A 19,120-nucleotide genomic window follows, 5' to 3' on the forward strand; every position below is an offset into this window, starting at 1 on the left:
CATTGTTCCTGGGAATAGATGTTTTTACCAAACAAAGAAATATGTCTATTACTGGGAATGCTATTCCATTCCAGGCATACTCCGCGAACCAAACGTGCCATACATGGAGCATTATGTTGTGCAACCGTGTGCACCATGCAATGTGCACACGAAATTGAATCTATAATTTCTATACTATAGATTCATAATTTCTATACTATAAATTCATAATTTCTATACTGTAGATTCATAATTTTTAAACTGTAGGTTCATAATTTCTATACTATAGATTCATAATTGCTATACTATAAATTCATAATTTCTATACTATAAATTCATAATTTCTATACTATAGATTCATAATTTCTAAACTGTATATTTATCAAATTATGAACATATAATTCAGTGATTTGTGAATACAGAGTTCAATAATGGGAATATGAACATTGAAAATTATGAACGTTGAAAATTATGAACATATAGTTTTGTAATTATGAATATAGAGTTCAATAATTATGAATTTATAGTATATAAATTATGAATTTATAGTATAGAAAATATAAATCTATAGTATAGAAATTATGAATTCAATTCCGTGTGCACCCGTTGCACAATATAATTTGCCGCCATACATAACTTACATTTGATAACTCTACTATCAAGGGCTTGTTTTATTTTATTTTATGTATATGTAAATTTTTTTTTTTTTATTTCATTCCATTAATACAATACAGTCTACAGAGAATACAGACTACATAATAATAGGAATACATATAGTACAAAACTACAAATAATAATAATTTTCATAAATTTAACAAACGTAGCGAACGGTGCCGTAAAGACGGTGAAACGAGAACAACTGAAATGCTGCGTTCATTCCTGAGCAAACTGAAATACCATTAGGCAAAACTACCCAAAAAGCCAAGATATCCAAAAAGCGAAGATATCCAAAAACGCTCTCTCTCTCTCCCCCTTTGGGTTTCCTGGAATGATTTCCATTGGTAATTAACAACGCGCAATCGGTAGGGGAAATCTCATCACCTTAACCTCACGTTACCATTGCTGCCGTTCAGGTTGCGCCGCTCCGGCGATTGACCGATTGATCAGGAACGAGAAGAACCAAAAGAAAGAGGAATGCTAACAACCACGGAGTGGGCAGAGAAGAGGAGCAGCAGAGAGGACGGCTCCATTGACTCTCCCAACAACAATGCTCTCTCCATGTTGAAATCCTTCTTCTCCATCAACGGCAGGAAGCGCTTTGGTGATGCAGACGGAGATGAGGTTTATGACAGTGATGTTTCGCCTCGTCACCCTTTGCCCTTCCTATCCACTCTCGCCAATTCTGTCGTGTGTCGTTGTTCCAAGTGAGTGAACTTTCTTTACTACTTTTCTTAGATTCCGCTGCTTGTGTTTTTGGTTTCTTCTGGATTTCATTGTTGGTCGGTTGCGCCGCGTTCTTCATAAATCGTATATTTCGAATTGGTAGTGTGATACTGTGATGGATATTGCGTTCATCATCCTACTTCTTGAAATGTAATGTGTGAGTTGGCTTGTTTAGTACAGAAAATATATAATTAAAAAAAAAAAAACTCCTTCTCAACTTAACAAAAATATTTTGGTAATTATTTTAAATAACTTTGTATTTTATATAGTAGATAGTAGTTGAATTTGAATATATTTTAAATAACTCTATTTGTCATTTTTTTTTGTTTTCCATTCCAATTTTCCAACTTTTTCCTTTTTTGGCTAGTTGCTGAACAAGCCTGTCTTCTAGCTTAATTAAGGAATTTGGTAAATACTAAGAAGTTTTCCAAATTTTCTTCAATAAATGGAAAATGGTTTTGAGCCTTTGCATAGTGGCTGCAAAGTGTTGAGTGACCTGCTACTGAAGATTCAGATAACTTTTCTACTAATTGCTATCTCAGGTTACCACTACTTCCCACACACATTCTGCCTTTACAATTACACCCTAGTAATTCTTTGTTTGATTGTCCATTTTGAGGTGAGCTCTGCCTGTGCTTATAGCTCAGCTAATTCAATTGTATTTCTGTATCTATTCTTACCTTCGAACTATATCTTGGAGCCTGGCTAGTGTTACTGTAGTGATAGTTGAGCAGGTTGCTTCCTCTGAATCCCTTCTGGAAACGGTGTCAGCTGCTTTGTTCTCCCACCCTCTTTTACCCTATTTTATACTGCAGCTCATAGCTGACCCTAGAAAATTTGTGAGGAGTCTGTGCTGAATTAAAGTAGATATATTCTGATCTAGCACGCACTATAGGCTCTGGTGGCTTGTTTTAACAATGAAGTGCCTCCCTTGTATATATTGCCTCCACTTGTCAGCAGTATTGGGTATGTTTGGTAATCTTTTTCATAAGTTGGCGTTACCGGGTGCTTATGGAGTTATGGCCTATCAACTGAGGCAAGTATAGGCGTTTCGCATATTGCCATCTTGAGATGTTCAGAGGCCTCAGCTTCTTCACTCCATTGGAAGGCATTCTATAAGGCTGTTAGGGGTCTTGAAATGCTGCAAGACCTAAGATACTCATGAGAGCAGAAGCTGTATTAGGGGTGGGCTGGGTCCTTGTACCTTCTACCTGAAGTGGATGACTGGATCTGTGCAAACTCCTGTTGTGATGATGTATTACAGATATTCACTCTTGTGCCAAAGAGCAGTTACTCTTATTTTACAACTGAATGGACATCAGGATATCAAGGGTAACTTTTATGTGCTATAAATGCAGCTCCGATGTAGGGGTCTATAGTACAATGCCATCAAAGAGAACTAGGATGAACTTCCTGAGACAAGGCTGGAAAATGCCATTCACAAGTGCCTGAAAGGTGGCTTGGTGCATTAGTTAATGCAAAGGGCATTAGTCTGAACTCCTACAATCCACTGGAAATCTTAAAAGCAGTCTTCTACTTATCTCCTTCCTTCATTCTAATTTTAAGGTCTCTCAGATCTAATTTTGTAAAATATTTGGCCCCAAATGAATCTGGCCAAATGCAGTTATCCATTGCCCCATCTTTTGGATGTTTGCAGTAATGGACTCCCTAATTTCTTCTGAATTGGAATCCATTTTCTTCTCCAATGCTACCTGGCCTTGTTCTACCAGCTTCACTTAACCTCTTCCATGTGAGTTTGTCCACATGCTGTTGATACTTTGTTTCTTGCCAGGATGCCAAGGCTTGAGTGCTGTAATACTAGATGTCACAGTCCTTGAGTTTCTTGCCAGTATGCCAAGGTTTGAGGGCTGTAATACTAGATGTCACAGTCCTTGAGTTGAACTTAATTTCCAATAAAGGAAAGTTGAAAATTGGAAAAAGGAAGGAAATTCAGAGTGGGAAGTTAGAGAGAGAAAAAGGAGAATTGTATTGACAGAGAAGTTCTTTTTTTTTTTTTTTTTTTTTTTTTTTTTTTTTTAATAACAATTGACAGAGAAGTTCTAATAGTGAATACAAGCTTCCTTGTCCATTTAATCCTCTATATATGCAATTGTCTAGCTAATAGGCAGTTAGAACTTCATAGCTGGCAGCTTCTGTTGAAGTGGCAATTTTGAATTCGTCCAGTGGTTATAACAGTTTCCTTGCTTTAGACAATATTGACCTTGCATACAACAGTACAACATTTTTCTGCTTAGTTCATCATGGAATCCCTTTCTACATACACTAGAATGCTTTAATGGTTTTTTACTTTTGTTAAACTACAGGATTCTTCGCATATCTATGGACGGATTAAAGAATCGCTTTGATTTGGAGGTGCCTGATAATATTAAGCAGCCCTCAGTTTACGCTAGGAACTTTCTGGAATTCTGTTCATTCCAAGCACTTTGTGAGGCAACCAAAGGTGCTGATTATTTGGGTGAAAATTATTTCCGACGCTTGACATTTGACATGATGCTAGCTTGGGAGGCTCCATGTAGAGAGAATGAAGTGATGGAACCTGTGAGATGATAACAACCTTTCTCAAGTTGGCTGCTTTTTAGACTAAATGATAACATGTTGCCGTTGGTTAGATCTGTTAATCTAATAATTAAAATGGTGTTTATTTTATAGGAAACTCCTACTAAGATAAACCAAGAAGGGGAGGATGAGGATGGCTGGTCAATATTTTACTCTAGCTCCACAAGGACGGCAGTTGAGGTTTTTCCTAATCCACATCTCACCCTAAAGAACTTCAGAAACTGTATATATCACATTTTAATCATTAAAGGGCCTTTGTTTGTACACTTTTTTTTTTTTTTTTTTTTTTTTTGGTGTGTGTGTGTGTGTAGAACAGGAAATACATTTTACACCTGGATACTTTGGTAAAACTTTGAAAGGCCATTTGTTTTCATCAATCACCTTCTTTATGTGATCAGGTTGATGATAAGAAGACTGTTGGTGCAGAATCATTTGCACGAATAGCTCCAGCCTGTGCTGTTATTGCCGATGTAATAACAGTTAGCAACCTTTTTGAGGTTCTGACATGTTCATCAGGTCATCGACTTCATTTTCTTATATACGACAAGTACCTTCGGAGTCTTGAAAAGTATGCTTCATTTACTTGAGTGTTAACTCTTGTTTGGCCCATTTTTATTGTTGTTCTTATTCAACTTCGTTTTCCCAGCTTCAAGGAGAATAACTGTCTCGTGTAATTCTCTGTCAGAATGTTAAAAAAAAGAATTGAAAAATTTGTAGTAGTATGTGAATGTATACTTCACAAAAATAAATAGGACTAAGTAGGTGCTTCATTTACTGAAGCTTGAAACATTCCATAAGTTCATACTCAGGCTTTTTCTTACATCAAAGTTTCATCTGTGCTTACATCTGGAATGTCTTTATGTGACCAATGATGCATCCTTGTGTATAAAAGCTTTATTAAAATTAGAAACCATTGAGGTGACAGACAGGTGCAATCTGAAGAACAAATAAGTTTTAGATGCCTACAGACCACTTGCTGTAAGAGTATAAAGACAATAATTTGCAATGAGATGCCTCAAATGCGAGCTTGTTGCCTTGTTTACCTTTAATTTTTCATTCAGATTGAATATCATTGTGCATCAAGGTTACCCAAAATAGCTTTATATCTCAATCAGTTTTTTTTTTTTTTTTTTTGGGAAGCTAACTTTTAAACTTTGGGGTTCTGTGCAAAGTTATTATTCTTATTCTTATAATGAATGGTCGAGCAGCTTTTTTTCTTTATCGGTGGAAACATATTTATCTATTGGGTAGCACTTCAATCACAGTTTAGTAGTATGTGCTGTCCGAAAGAGAGAACAGTAATGTAGGCTTCATGATGATCCACCAATTTGCTTTTCAACATGACTGCTCTCTCATTACAGGGTGGTAAAGGTTGTACGAAGTGCAGCTGGTTCTAATAATATGTCCAACCTTTCACTTATGGAGGAAGAGGTTATTTTAGATGTAGATGGTATAGTTCCCACACAGCCAGTTTTCCAGCATATTGGACTATCTGCTTGGCCGGGTGAGATATACATACGCGCGCGCACACACACACACACACACACACACACACACATACACACATACATACACACACAGAGACATACACAACAAATGGTCATTGGCTGCTTGGTTTTAATAGTACTCATTGAAAATAGCATTTTTTGATGAGTAATTGTACATATTACATATTAACGATATTTGCTATTCAATTGTGCATGTATTACAGTGACCATAGTTTCTTCAAACTTGATGCCAATGTTGGTTTGAATTGTATGAACTTGATAGCCGTGTGTATATGGTCTTTCTATGTTTTGAACTCTTTAAATATGTAAACAGGGGATTGCTCTATGTTAATATTGAAGTTGTCAGAAATATAAAGTTAATAAAATAGAGGGGAAAAGATGCAATTCACAGCAAAATAAGGAACTTACCAATCCCTTCACACATCTTAAAAAGTTGGAGGTTTAAAATGTTTAATATTTTTAGTCAATAAGCTAGGATGCCTCGAAAGTCTCTTTCACATAGAGGCACACTGGAATCATTAGTCTTTTTGAAATTATAGTATTGCACCCTAACTAAAGATGCATTGTGGCAACAAACATAGCACTTTACGAAGTTAATGAAAGCAAAGGTCTGAAATTCTTTGATCTTTACATTGAAAGCACCTTTACAAATGTATCAGTAGCACTATTTAGGCAATATAATGTCAAAATAGTTTATAGTTTAACAAGTCAGATTCTCCTGGGTGAGATGAGACACATGAGGCGAAACCCTGCAAATAAAAAAGTATTGATTACCAATAGTCTGAGGGAGCTAAATCAGATTGGCAATCAAAACATTTGCATAAAATTTCAGGATTATAATCTTTGCCCTATTCTGTTGCCTTCTGAAGTTTACTTGTCTATTAAAATTTTTGAAAACTAAAAATAGAAGATGAAATTTCAATGTAATGCATGTATGTGTACTATGAATATGCTTTTATGTTAAGTAGTTGATATCCTGCCTGCCTACTTGTCCAAAATAAATAATGATTAATTGTTATCCAGCATCTACCAATTTGTTTGTTGCATTTTCATGCACAACCTGACATATATTTGAACTCCCATTCTCTTCCTAACAGGAAGGCTTTCATTGACCAACCATGCTCTTTACTTTGAATCTGGAGTTGGTTTATATGACAAAGCTATGAGATATGATCTGGCGACAGATATGAAACAGGCTATTAAGCCTGAATTAACTGGACCACTGGGTGCTCGCATTTTTGATAAAGCAGTGTTGTACAAGTCTTCATCTCTGTGAGTTCATGTTTGGCTTGGGCTTCTATTTGTGCAAGTCATGAAAGACTTCTGAGTTCTGACATTAATCTTATACAGGACAGAACCTGTATCTTTTGAGTTCCCTGAATTCAAAGGAAGCTCACGACGTGACTATTGGTTGGATATATGTCTTGAGATACTACATGCTCATAAATTCATCCGCAGATATAATCTCAGTGATTGTCCACAACTTGAAGCACTTGCTCGTGCAATTCTAGGAATTCTTCGATATCGAGCAGTTAGAGAGGCTTTCCATGTCTCTCCATCCAATTACAAAACCATACTATGTTATAACTTGGCTGAAAGTCTTCCAAGGGGTGATGCTATCTTGGAAACTCTCTCAAATTATTTGATACTCCCGAATTCTACTGGCCCTCGTCGTGGCTTTGTTGGTTCCCCAAATGCTAGCAGACAGGTCTCAGTTTCACACTCTACACTTTGCAGACTAGGAATTATTTCATACAAGGAGGTGGACAGGGGAGAAGTATCTTCTCAAGCTGGCAACATTTCTGTTGGTGAAAATCATCCTCTGGAAGCTGCAGTCAAGATGTCCAGAAAGGACATAGGAAGAGCTGAAGCTGCTCAAGCAACTGTTGAACGAGTTAAAGTGGAAGGAATTGATGCCAATTTAGCAGTAATGCAGGTCACTTAAATTCAATGAATTCAATCTCAACCATAGTCTTGCTTTTCTTGTTTTTATCCTTGACTTTACAACCCAAAATGCTGACAGCTGTTCTGAAGGGTTATAGTTTTTATAACTTAAACTAGGTCTTTTTCAAAATTTGTTCTTGGGCTAAAGGGTTTAGTTAGATTCCTACATGTATGTTAATTGGACATTCAGTTACATGGACATTAGAGCCTTATGCCCTTATCTCTAAAGTGCAAGTGCAAACAAGAAGAATAAGGAAGAGGAGGTGGGCGCCTGGGCGGGGCATAAATGTGACCTATTACCTATATACAATGAACATTTGCTAGACATTTGCATATACCAAATATAATAGTCTTTACAAATCTCGTAGAGGCTATTACATCTAATAGAAGGAAATAAAAAGGCTCTCATGCTATTTTTGCATTTCCTTAAAAAGAGTAAACTACTGCATAGTAAAACGAAAACAATACTTTATTCTGGTTTATTTCCAATTTAGAATCTAAAACACTAGTCTCAACAAGGTCCACTTCGACAACATGAATCCTAGTATTTTATATTGTTATTATAGGCTTAATATTTACAGATATTTGTCACTAAATTCCTTTGGATGATAAGCTTGCTCCTTTTTCTTTTACAGGAGTTGCTTTTTCCTCTTATTGAATTATTAAATCGCATTAAACTTTTGTCATCATGGAAAGACCCCTGGAAATCAATGACGTTTCTGATATTTACTTGCTATACTATTATCAAGTAAACGCTTTTGCCTATGTCTCAACCTTCTTTTTTAATATATTTCTTTTCTTGGATTTATGCTTTCTCTTATAGGGACTAGTATTTTTAGATGTTCAATAATGGCAGAAAATTGCAATAGGGTTGCTAGTCTAAGAAGAATACTGTTAAATGCTAATTTGTTCTAAAAAATAGTATGTATAAAAAATGTAGAAATATATCTCCTCATTCTTTCTGGTATTATTGACATTCTACAGAGTAGTTCACTTCAAAAATAATATGCAGACTGTTACAAATGTGTATGTTATAATTGCTCCTAGACATGCATATATCTATTTGAAAATATGGGGTATCCAGACTTGCCTATCCCCATAGGTCTATACCAAGTCCTCAACAACAGACATACACAATAGTAAACCTCCAGATTTAGTACCTGGCATACTGTAGAAAATATGTACCTCATCAGTTTGGTGGGCACTGCTAGTGTAAGCAAGAAATTGTATTTGACTAGAGGAACACAGTAATTTGATTGAAATATGTGAAGTATATATATTTCCAAGATAGGATACTTCTTCCTATGATTCTTTTCATGATAATTTCCAGTAGCAAGTTGGAAGGGAATAGACATTAAATATATCATTTTTGTGACGTATGTTTTGTGTAATCATGCACGTTAGATTACCCATGTTGCTTTTTGGACCTTAGATTATTGAGGATTGGAGTTTTTGGTAGTTGCTTCTTAAATTGTTATGCAAGTATCATTTATTTCCTTTTTCATTTGCTAAAAAAATGCAGTTATTTCATTTCGCATCTTGAGTTTGAAGATATCTCTGATTTTTACACTTTTGTAGACTGTTGCTAGCTTGTCTTTGTTATATGGGATCTTTAATGATATAAAAGCATTCACTATGATATTTAGGGGATGGATCATGTATGTATTGCCAAGCTTAATGGTATTGCTTGCGGTGCTCATGCTCTGGCGCAGGCATTCTCGTAACGGATCACCTTTGGAAGCATTGGAAGTCATGGCTCCTCCTTCTAAAAATGCAGTAGAGCAATTATTAACATTACAAGAAGCTGTCTCTCATGTGGAGGCACTTATTCAAAATGGCAACATTGTTCTACTGAAATTGCGAGCTCTCCTATTTGCCGTAGTCCCTCAGGTACTACCATCACATGCTTTCTATAGCATAAGTTTATTTATGGTTGCAATTCATTTTAGTTTGTGATACTTGTCTATTTGAGTATTATGGAGAACTCAATTTGCTTGGGTATTGAAAAATCCATGTTCAACATACAACTTGAAAATGCCTCCATTGATCCATTCCATGCTTCACAATCCTTTGGAAAAGCTTGATCACAATAAAGACACCAAATTCTAGTAATGCTAGTGTAGATTTTACAATATAAAATTGATGTGAAAAAGAACAACCCTAACTCCTCACATCTTGAACAAAACAAGGCTGCCCAATCTAGAATATTGATTAGCCTTTGTTTCAACACACCTTCCCAAGTGTGCAAATCATTAATGTAAAATTGGATTGAAGGTTTAATGACCATTGACTTGAATGGAATAGAGTCAATACTCAATATCCCATTTTGACAAAACCGCAAAAGTCCTTTACAAAAGTGTAAAGGATGCCTTATATAGGCTACAAATTAAAACCCTAAAGGAAAGTGCTAGAAAGTTTCTTTAGTCTTGCTAGCCAAAAAGTTATAAAAAGGAAATGCTTGAAATATTACAAAACAAGGAGAAAAAGACACTAAAATAAGTATAGACAAAATTGAGAAAGAGTGGAGTAAAGGACACATTGTGCCATGCTGAAATTCTTGCCATTGTGCACTCATACCAATTTCAAGCTGAATTTTGATCATGATAAAGCCTGAATTAAAGAAAATTCAAAATATGAAAGTTCTATAGAATTTCCTTAACAAAATTGTGAATCACCTCAATCCGACTTTGTATGAGTGGTAAAACCAAAATACCGAAGCCGCGTCAATACTGGTAGAATACTCCATGGGCTTAAACTCGACTTGAAAGGATTCGATCCCCATGGTCAAAGGGGTAAGAGTCCTCAAACTCCTCTAAATTAAATGCCTCAAGCATCGAAAGTAAAACTTGTCCCAGCCCCGTGTCGCAATTAGAGTTGTCAATGTGGGTTGCCTAGGTGGGCCCATGAGATCGGCTACTTGGTAGGCTGAGAAAACCTCAACCTACCTTGCCTAGCCCTATACCAAGGCTGGGTTGGGCCGCCTATAATTAAAAAAAATTTAAAAAAATAAGAAAAAGAGAATAAAAAGCAAAAAGAATTCAATAATTTGTTCAAAGTAAGAAAAACAAATGCAATATAATGGAAAGCATATCAAATAAACATTATCAAAAATATAATACATTGATCTATGCCAAAAATTGGAATCAACCACAATACAAATAAGAGACTAATACACACAATAAAGCAGGAGATAATTAGGCATGGAGTTTGTTGAAACTCAAAGGGTTGTGTCTGTAGAGCTGTGTCTATAGGGTTGTGTTTGTCTAGTATAGGTCCCTGATATTGAGTCTATATATAATTGTATGTTATTTCTCCATTAAGACATGAGTAATACAACAAAATTCTTCTCATCTTCCTCACATGGTATCAGAAGCCAAAAGGCCCAAAACAATTTTTTTTTTTTTTTTTCATTGCATGAACGGTAGGGTGGATAAGATACCGGAAAATGAAAAGGCAATTTGGGAGAGGTTAGATACATAGCTATGTAGCCCTTCTTTGGCAGTTTCTTTCCCCACAATTGTTCTCTTTTCAGGGGTTTTAAGATATGTGGAGGTATGGAATCAAGCTAAATCTCTATACACTAATGATATCTCTCAATTCTTATACTATTGTTAATAAGTTAGCTAACTTGAAGAAAGATGGTATTAATAAGGAAACTGTTAGAGAAATAGGTTGTTAGTTGAGAGGATCTCTCTTAGCCTTAGTTTTAGGTATTTGAAATCTATGGCTAGGATTAGTTCTTGTCTAATATAAATAGCTCTATACTTCCTTGTACATTGACACACAGAACATATAGAAATATACAGTTGAGTTTATTGTTTAACATGGTATCAAAGCCTTGAAGGTGACTGGGTAGTGGGTGTTGGTCGGAAAGAGGAGGCGACGCCGGCGGGAGAGGCGGAGCAGCCACCGGAGTCCTCACGCGTCGGCGCAGACCTAGGGTTCCGACGCCACACGCTGGCGCGTGGGCAGTTCTCCGGCGTCTTCTCCGGTCGCGGTCGGTACCGTTGGGCTCGTCTCTGAACACCCAACGCGTCTGCAGTGGTGGTGTACTTCGGTGTTGCGAAGGGCTACTGCGTTTTGGACTGCTACGTTTTGGACTGCTGCATTTTTTGGACTGCTGCGTTTTCAGGTTGGTCTGTTTTGTTTATTAGGGCTGAGGAGAGTGAGCAGAGGATGGAGGGCTGCGTCGAGTGGTTCAGTGAGGGGTTTGGGTTCATAACCCCCGATGACGGCAGCGAGGATTTGTTTGTTCACGAGTCTGGCGTCAGCCGAGAAAGAGAGACAACCGAGAGAGATGGTAGGGGAGGTCCACGAAGCTAGGTGGTTTGAGGTCCATGGAGCTGGGTGGTCTGAGGTCCACGGAGCTGAGAAATAATTAGGCAGTAGTTTTCTTTTGTTTATCGTATTCGTATTAATAAGTCTTGACCTTTGTATTTTGTTTATCATAGTTTGTCGCTCTAAATTAATTTGATATGGGAGCAATTCTAGGGTCTGAGTTGAGTCAAGTGCAGCTTGTTCAGTGTGCGTAAACAGGGGTGCTGCAGGAATGGGCAGCACAGGTGCCAGGAGTGGGGCGGACCTGGCATATGCCGCGGGGGAGGCCGACGGCTGAAGAATGATTCAGAGTGAATTAGTTTATGTGCATGCACCAGGGTGAAACGCTGTAGTGTTAGGCAGCGTTGATAAGGGTGCATGGTGAGAGGGACAGGTGCACTGTGGTCTAGCAGCGCCAAGGGTTTGTGGAGTGAGAGGCAGGTACGCTGTGGTGTTAGGCAGCGGTGATAAGGGTGTGGGGAGTGAGAGGCAGGTGCGGCGCTGTGGTGGTTGGCCTAGTTTTTGTTGGCTCCGTAGAAGTGTTGTTGGTGCGACAAGGTACGTTGTGGACTGGTTTGGCACAGCGTGGTTCGAAGGTTGTTCGAGTGGTTCAAGACTTGGGCTTATAGTCTAGGTGTGGAGTCCTATGGTTCATGTGATACATATGTAACAAGTTGGATGCTCCAACTTGAGGGGGAGTGTTAGAGAAATAGGGTGTTAGTTGAGAGGATCTCTCTTAGCCTTAGTTTTAGGTATTTGAAATCTATGGCTAGGATTAGTTCTTGTCTAATATAAATAGCTCTATACTTCCTTGTACATTGACACACAAAACATATAGAAATATACAGTTGAGTTTATTGTTTAACACATTCATTGGCAAAGCCCAAAGTTTAATAACTGAGTTTGGTACATCCATGCCTATTGGCGAAACACCCGCAGGGCAAGTTACCCAACAAGAGAAACTTTTTGTAGTAGTTCTCCTGACCAAATTAGGTCTAGAATTTGAAAGTACCCGGAATGAAATCCTTGGAAGCAACATTGTCCCAAGAACCATCGAGTTCAAACGTCTCTTGTAGATAACCTCCACTCCAATTGTTCACACATATACTTGCAAACGATCTGCTCTAGTGATACAAGGAGGTCGTGGGCGAACTACAGATCGTGGTGGACAAAAAAACACTAGATTTTGTGATTATTGCAATAAATTTGGACACACGAGACTTCATGGGAAACCAAGAGTTTTTTCAATTTAAAGCCAATGCTAAGGCTTCTGGTGTCACTCCTTTAACCTACACGGAAGGATTTCATACTGCCCTTGTATCCCAATCTAGCCTTAGTGGACCGTAGGTTATCAATTAAGGTGTCTCTCAATATATCTCCGGACCATAGCTTATTCTAGCCTTGCGGACCGTAGGTTATCAATTAAGGTGCCTCTCAATATATCTTCGGACCATAGGTTATCAATTTCGGTGCCTCTCAATATATCTCTGGTAACTCATCTTTATTTTCTCATTTCACCAATTTTGAGTATCTTCCATCTATTGTTTTCAATAATGGTTCAAAAAGTACGACTATTGGAATTGGAATAGCTTCACCCCTTCTTACTCTGCCTCTCTCTGCGATTCTATATATACCTAAATGTCCTTTCAATTTAATTTATGTCCATAAACTTAGAAAACCTTTAGATTGGTTGGTCACTTTTTCTTTTGATTATGTCATTCTGCAGGACCATCGTTAGGGGAAGACAATTGGCTCGAGTATTAGTCAGAAGGACTCTATTGATTGTCTACCTCAAATCCTATGGGTTGCACTATTACCAATCCTCCTCCTCTTGCTCATAGCCAGTTAGGGCATTCCAACCCTAGTAAATTACAACTATTTGTTCCAAGTTTGTCTCAATTATCTACCCGAGCTTGTCAACTTGGAGAACATTCTAGAACATCCCTTACTAATTGAGTTAATAAAAGAGTTGCATCCCTTTTTTCCTTAGTCTATAGTGATGTTTGGGGGCCTTTCCATTGTAGTTCAATTTTAGGCTTTTAAATACTTTGTTACCTTTGTTGATGATTTTTCTCGTTGCATATGGGTCGTTTTAATGCGAAATTGTTCTGTAATTCTTAATGTTCTTAAAAAATTTGTGACTGAAATAAATAAAAATTAGTTTGGGGTGTCTATTAAAACATTACGAAGTGATAACTTTCTTGATTGGGCATACTCCATGAGTCATCTTGTCCCGATACTCCACAACAAAACAGAGTATCAGAATGAAAAGATCGACATCTTGTTCCAATTGCCCGCACCATGATTCTCCAGTATAAAGTTCCTCCATAGTTCTAGGCAGATGCTATCCTTCACGCCCTGTTATTTAATAAATCATGTCTTCATCTATTTTACATGGTCAAATACCTTATAATGTGTTATTTCCCAATAAGCCTCTTCGTAAACTCCCATTAAAGATTTTTGGGTGCACCTGTTTTGTTTGGGACACTACCCTAGGGCGTGATAAGTTCCCCCTAAGATCATTAAAATTCATGTTTGTTGAGTACTCTAGGTTGCAAAAAGGTTTTAGATGTTATTCCCCTCATAAGTGTTGATTTTATGTGTCTTATGTTACTTTCTTTGAATCTAAACCTTTCTTTCGTCCACCTAACAAGCATCACTTGATCCCTTTCTTGATGTTATTCCTGTCCCCATGTTTCAAATGGGGTCCAAGGTCCATTTGCCCGAAGCTTCATCATCACCTATAAATCCTAGTCCCTTGACCTACAAAACTTCATTTGCAAAATATCACTCCCTTTCTTTACACTTATCATTGACGCTCTTGACCAACCATTGCGGTTCAAGTTAATAATAACCCAATTGATTCATCTCTTGATCTATCACAAAGAATAGATTTTGAAAGATTTTGTGATGCTGGGGTAATACTATTGTTGAAACAACACCTATTTCAACATTTTGAGACAAAAGATCTTAGAAAACTAAATACCTTTTGTAAATTGAAGTAGCGCAATCTAAGCAAGGAATTTGCATATCACAAAGAAAGTATGCATTGGATATACCGAAGAAACGGTTATGATGAATTGCAAACATCTTGACACTCCTATGGATTTAAATGTCAAATTCCTACTCAATATTGGCGGTTGGTAGGGAAAATACTTTATTTAACTGTAACTTGACATGATATCTCTTTTGTAGTAAGTGTTGTTAGTCAATTCTTGGCATCTCTACGTGAGAGTCACTGGGAGGTTGCCATTCGAATTTTACGATATATTATGAAATCTCCAGGCACGGGTTTGTTATAGAAAGACCATGGAAACCTTGAAATTGTTGGGTATACAGATGCAAAATGGGCAGGATGTGCATGGGATAGAAAGTCAACATTTGGATATTGTATCTTCCTTGGTGGCAACTTGATCACTTTTGTTACATTTGGAGATATGACTACTTCTGTTGGCTCAAATGATGTTGAAACGAAAGGGTTGTGTTTGTCTAGAATAAGTCCTTATATATAGTCTATATATATCTATATGTTGTCTCTCCATTGAGTCATGAGTAATACAACAAAATTCTTCTCATCTTTCTCACAGAATTGTAGTGGTGCATTAAGGTTGATTGCTTGAGGTTGCGTCGGAGTCAAGCCATAGGTGGTGCTAACGAGGCTCAGTTAGAGTATGGTGTTGTTGGCAGATTGGCAAGATGTGTCGGTGTCGGTCATTGTTGGCGAGGCTCTCAATATGCGATTGCGAGGGGGAGGGAGAGGGAGAGGGAGACGGAGTTAGGGTCTTAGGGAAGGTAGGTTTAGTGTTAGTTTCTAGGATTATATATTATTTATATACTCTGTTTTTTTTTTTTTTTTTTTTTTTTTTTTTTTTTTTTTTTACCGGGCGGGCCAGTAAGTGGCCAATGTGGCCCACCAAATAAAGTAGAACCCAACCCTTACCCTTTAATTAGTGGCAAGGTGGGCTGGTCCCCCTGGGCAAAGCCGGTTTTGATGGTTCTACATAAAACGAATACAAAATCCTTACTAAATAAAATATCTAGTTTAAATGGGTGATAACCACCATATCATGTTTTAACTATATTAGAGTGAATTGTAGTTCCAATAGCGTTTTTGGGGAATACCATGGCATTTCTGATACATGCATTAGAACTATGTTTGAGTAGAAGTCTAAAGCACAAATGCCATTCCAGTGTCATGCCACGATATCATTATAATCTCTGGGATTGGTTGTGGTTCTGGAAATGGGTTTTCTTGCATTTTGAAAAGTAGCATTTCTCAAAATTTCCACTTCACATTTACTTTTGATCACCTTACAGGCTACTGATAAGGCAGCAATTGGTTTGGTGTTGATGGCTGCAGTAATTGCTTTGGTTCCCTTCAAGCAAGTGATGCTGCTTGGTTTCTTGGAGTATTTTACAAGGCAGATGCCTTTGAGGAAAAATGGCAGTGAAAAATTGATTAGAAGGGTTAGGGAGTGGTGGAACAGGATACCAGCTGCCTCTGTCCAATTAATCAAAACCGAAGATAAAAAGAGAAAGTGATTGATGGTATGGTATATATATGGCATACTAATAGTTACTCCTAATGTCAGATTCATTGATTGATCTTGTAAAGAATAGTATTATACATTCTTCCAAAAGGCTGAACCCCAACCCGACAGAGCATTTGGGAGGAGAATAGTATTATACATACTCATACCCCTAGTTGGCCAAAATCCTGATTGATGATTGATGATTGATGATTGATGATGATGTGGTGTTTTAACTAAGTTGTCAAACAAGGTATATATTGGTTTAATTGTAAGTCAACTGAAACACACACATCATTTACATTTTTTTTTTTTCGTGTGTGAATATTTCAAGAAAATTCTTAGTGTAAATTTGGTACCTGAGTAAGTGTTACATGACTCTTTCTGTTTTTTTTTTTTTTTTTTTTTTTTTTTTTTTTTTTTTTTTTTTTTAATTAATTTTTTCAAACCAAATCTTTTATTAGTATCAATAAAAGGTTATTATAGATATGCGAGGAGGATAAACCCTTAGCCTCACAGAAACTAAAGGAACAGACCCCCTTTAACACAAAAGCCTAAGCCAGAAAACAGAGCTTAAGCACGAAAGAAGGCTAGCTAAATATAGACTAAACCAAGCTAAGTCAACAACTCCTATGCACCATTGAGCCAAAATCTAGCAACATAATGGTCTTGTTTGGTAAAATAGTTGGTCTATAGACTAATTTTGGCTTATTTGACGACTATTAGTTGTTTGACTTGGTTTAAAAATCAATATAAGTGTTTAGTTAATTAGTTTTTTTGTACTACAAAATGTTAAAATTCAAAAAAGCTACTAAAAACAACTTTTTTAATTAGTTTTTTAAGAAAGGAAATTATACCAAACAGCTAACAGCTAATTTACCAAACATTTTTCTACAAACAGCTAATGTTACCAACTAGTTATACTCTCTAATTAGCCCAATCACCAACTAGTTATATCCTTTAATTAGCCCAATCAGCTAACAACCATTTACCAAACAGGGTCATGATTGTTCACGGGTCGTTATATCATAGACCGCGGTGCACTAAAAAACGGCGCCGTTTCTTTAAGTAAAGAAACGGCCCGCCGTTATAGTTAACGGAGTTCGCTTGTTTGGTGTATTAAACATCAACTGACACTACAGTATATTTAAACCGACACTGCAGTTATATCAAAATGATACTGTAGTTATAGTGAAATGAAACTGCAGTGTATATAAAATGAAACTGAATAACATTTCACATATTTGAGTGTATATTGTACAATGAAGCTGTAATTATATCAAAATGATCATGTAGTTGTGTTTTAATGAAACTATAATGTATATAAAATAAAATTAAATAACATTTTCACATATTTGAGTCTATAAATATCGAATGAAACTATAGTTATATCGAAATGAAACTGTAGTTGTGTTGAATTGAAACGGCAGTGTATACAAAATGACACTGAATAACAGGATTACTTTTTGCGAAAAGGTGCGAAACGGCAGAAAACAAACACCGTTTCTTTTCATTTAAAAAAAGGACGCGCGGTGCATGATTGACATGCACCATGGTGCATGATATAATTTGCCATTGTTCACAAAACCATCCACAAGTGATAGAAACCAAAGCACATAGGTTGCTGAAACACAGTAAAGGCACACAGGCTGCCCAAACACACTGGCATACAGGCTGCCAGAAAAACAAAATAAAGCAAAGAGTAGGGGTGATCACGGTTCGGTTTGAATCGTAACTATTACTGTACTAACCGAATCGTAACCAGAACCGTCCGTACGATTTCGGTTCCAAAACTCTAAGATTCCGGTTCCGGTTATAGAAAATTTGAAACCGGAATCGAACGATTCCGATTTGGAACCGTGAATTAAAAAAAAAATTAAAAAAACAAATGGCCAGTTGGCCACTAGGCTAGTGGCCTACTGTCCACTTTGCCACGTACAACAAATAACATAACATATGCAACAAACAACATAACATATAACATATAATTTTTAAAAAAATAAATAATAAAAATTCCGATTAGAACTGCCGGTTCAAGAACCAAAACCGGAACCTTATATTAAGGTTCCGGTTCCAGTTCGTCCATTTCCGGAATCGGAACCGGCGGTTCCAAATCGGAACCGAAACCGTTATCATGCCTAGCAAAGAGAAGTACTAAAGAAAACAGAAGAGGCACGCAGGCCAAACAGAGAGACGGCTCGCAGGCCAGCCAAACAGTAAAGCAAAGTAAGCTCACAACCAAGTGATTCGCCAACCATAGAACCAAGCAGCGCAGACCAGCAGACCAACAACAACCAACACAACACCTGTATAATGGCAGGCAAGTGACTCTTTCCAAACCTGCATTCACAAGGTAATGGCAATGGCATATATTGCCATTGGCTCTCTTTCTAATCTTGGCTTGTTTAGTAACTGGATAATTTTTAAAGTTTTCTTACCAAATATAAAATAGATAATGAAAAACATATTTTATTTTTCAATTTTTTTTTTCAAAGTAGAAACTTGTAAAAAAATTTATATATTGATGTTGGCTTGCTAGTTGCTACTCACAACCTCCTCAGCTCCATAAGAGACGGAAAAAAATAAATAAATAAATTCCCGAGTCATATTTCATCTACTAAAATTTCATTTAAATCGTTATTGAATAGAAATATCATCCATTAAAGCTTTTTAGTTGGTGGTTTTTCGATGTTATAGTCACACAAATTTGGAGTTGAGTTGTGGTTTTTAGCTCACAATTAAGCCGTGGTTGATTTATTATTTTAGTAATTGTTAAGCATAATGAATTAAGGGTCTGTTTGGAAACTTAAAAAGTGTTACAAATGTTTTCATATGGACATTATTATAATCATTTCAGGGCGTTTGGTTGAATAGGAAGAATTA

The 19,120-nt window shown here is 36.9% G+C and overlaps 1 protein-coding gene across 6 annotated transcripts in view; it reads left to right on the forward strand.

Moving 5' to 3' along the window:
* Positions 1 to 808: 808 nt before the first annotated feature.
* LOC109159604 overlaps positions 809 to 19,120 on the forward strand; it is a 33,493-nt gene continuing 15,181 nt past the window's right edge. Inside the window, exons 1-11 of one of the 6 annotated variants that reach the window (XR_002050628.1) lie at positions 809 to 1,343; positions 3,687 to 3,921; positions 4,033 to 4,119; positions 4,338 to 4,507; positions 5,301 to 5,443; positions 6,545 to 6,719; positions 6,798 to 7,383; positions 8,027 to 8,139; positions 9,104 to 9,281; positions 16,026 to 16,336; positions 16,398 to 16,517. Coding sequence is in view for 4 of the 6 variants with exons in the window: in XM_019307722.1 (XP_019163267.1) it covers positions 1,114 to 1,343; positions 3,687 to 3,921; positions 4,033 to 4,119; positions 4,338 to 4,507; positions 5,301 to 5,443; positions 6,545 to 6,719; positions 6,798 to 7,383; positions 8,027 to 8,139; positions 9,038 to 9,281; positions 16,026 to 16,250 (2,208 nt within the window). In the remaining 2 variants the exon portion in view is untranslated. Of the gene's footprint in view, positions 1,344 to 3,686; positions 3,922 to 4,032; positions 4,120 to 4,337; positions 4,508 to 5,300; positions 5,444 to 6,544; positions 6,720 to 6,797; positions 7,384 to 8,026; positions 8,140 to 9,037; positions 9,282 to 13,434; positions 13,654 to 16,025; positions 16,518 to 19,120 lie in introns of those variants that run through there. The other 5 variants (XR_002050627.1, XM_019307722.1, XM_019307721.1 and 2 more) reach the window with 5 other exon arrangements.

Source organism: Ipomoea nil, unplaced genomic scaffold, assembly GCF_001879475.1.
Source record: "Ipomoea nil cultivar Tokyo-kokei standard unplaced genomic scaffold, Asagao_1.1 scaffold2833, whole genome shotgun sequence".
Classification (NCBI taxonomy): domain Eukaryota; kingdom Viridiplantae; phylum Streptophyta; class Magnoliopsida; order Solanales; family Convolvulaceae; genus Ipomoea; species Ipomoea nil.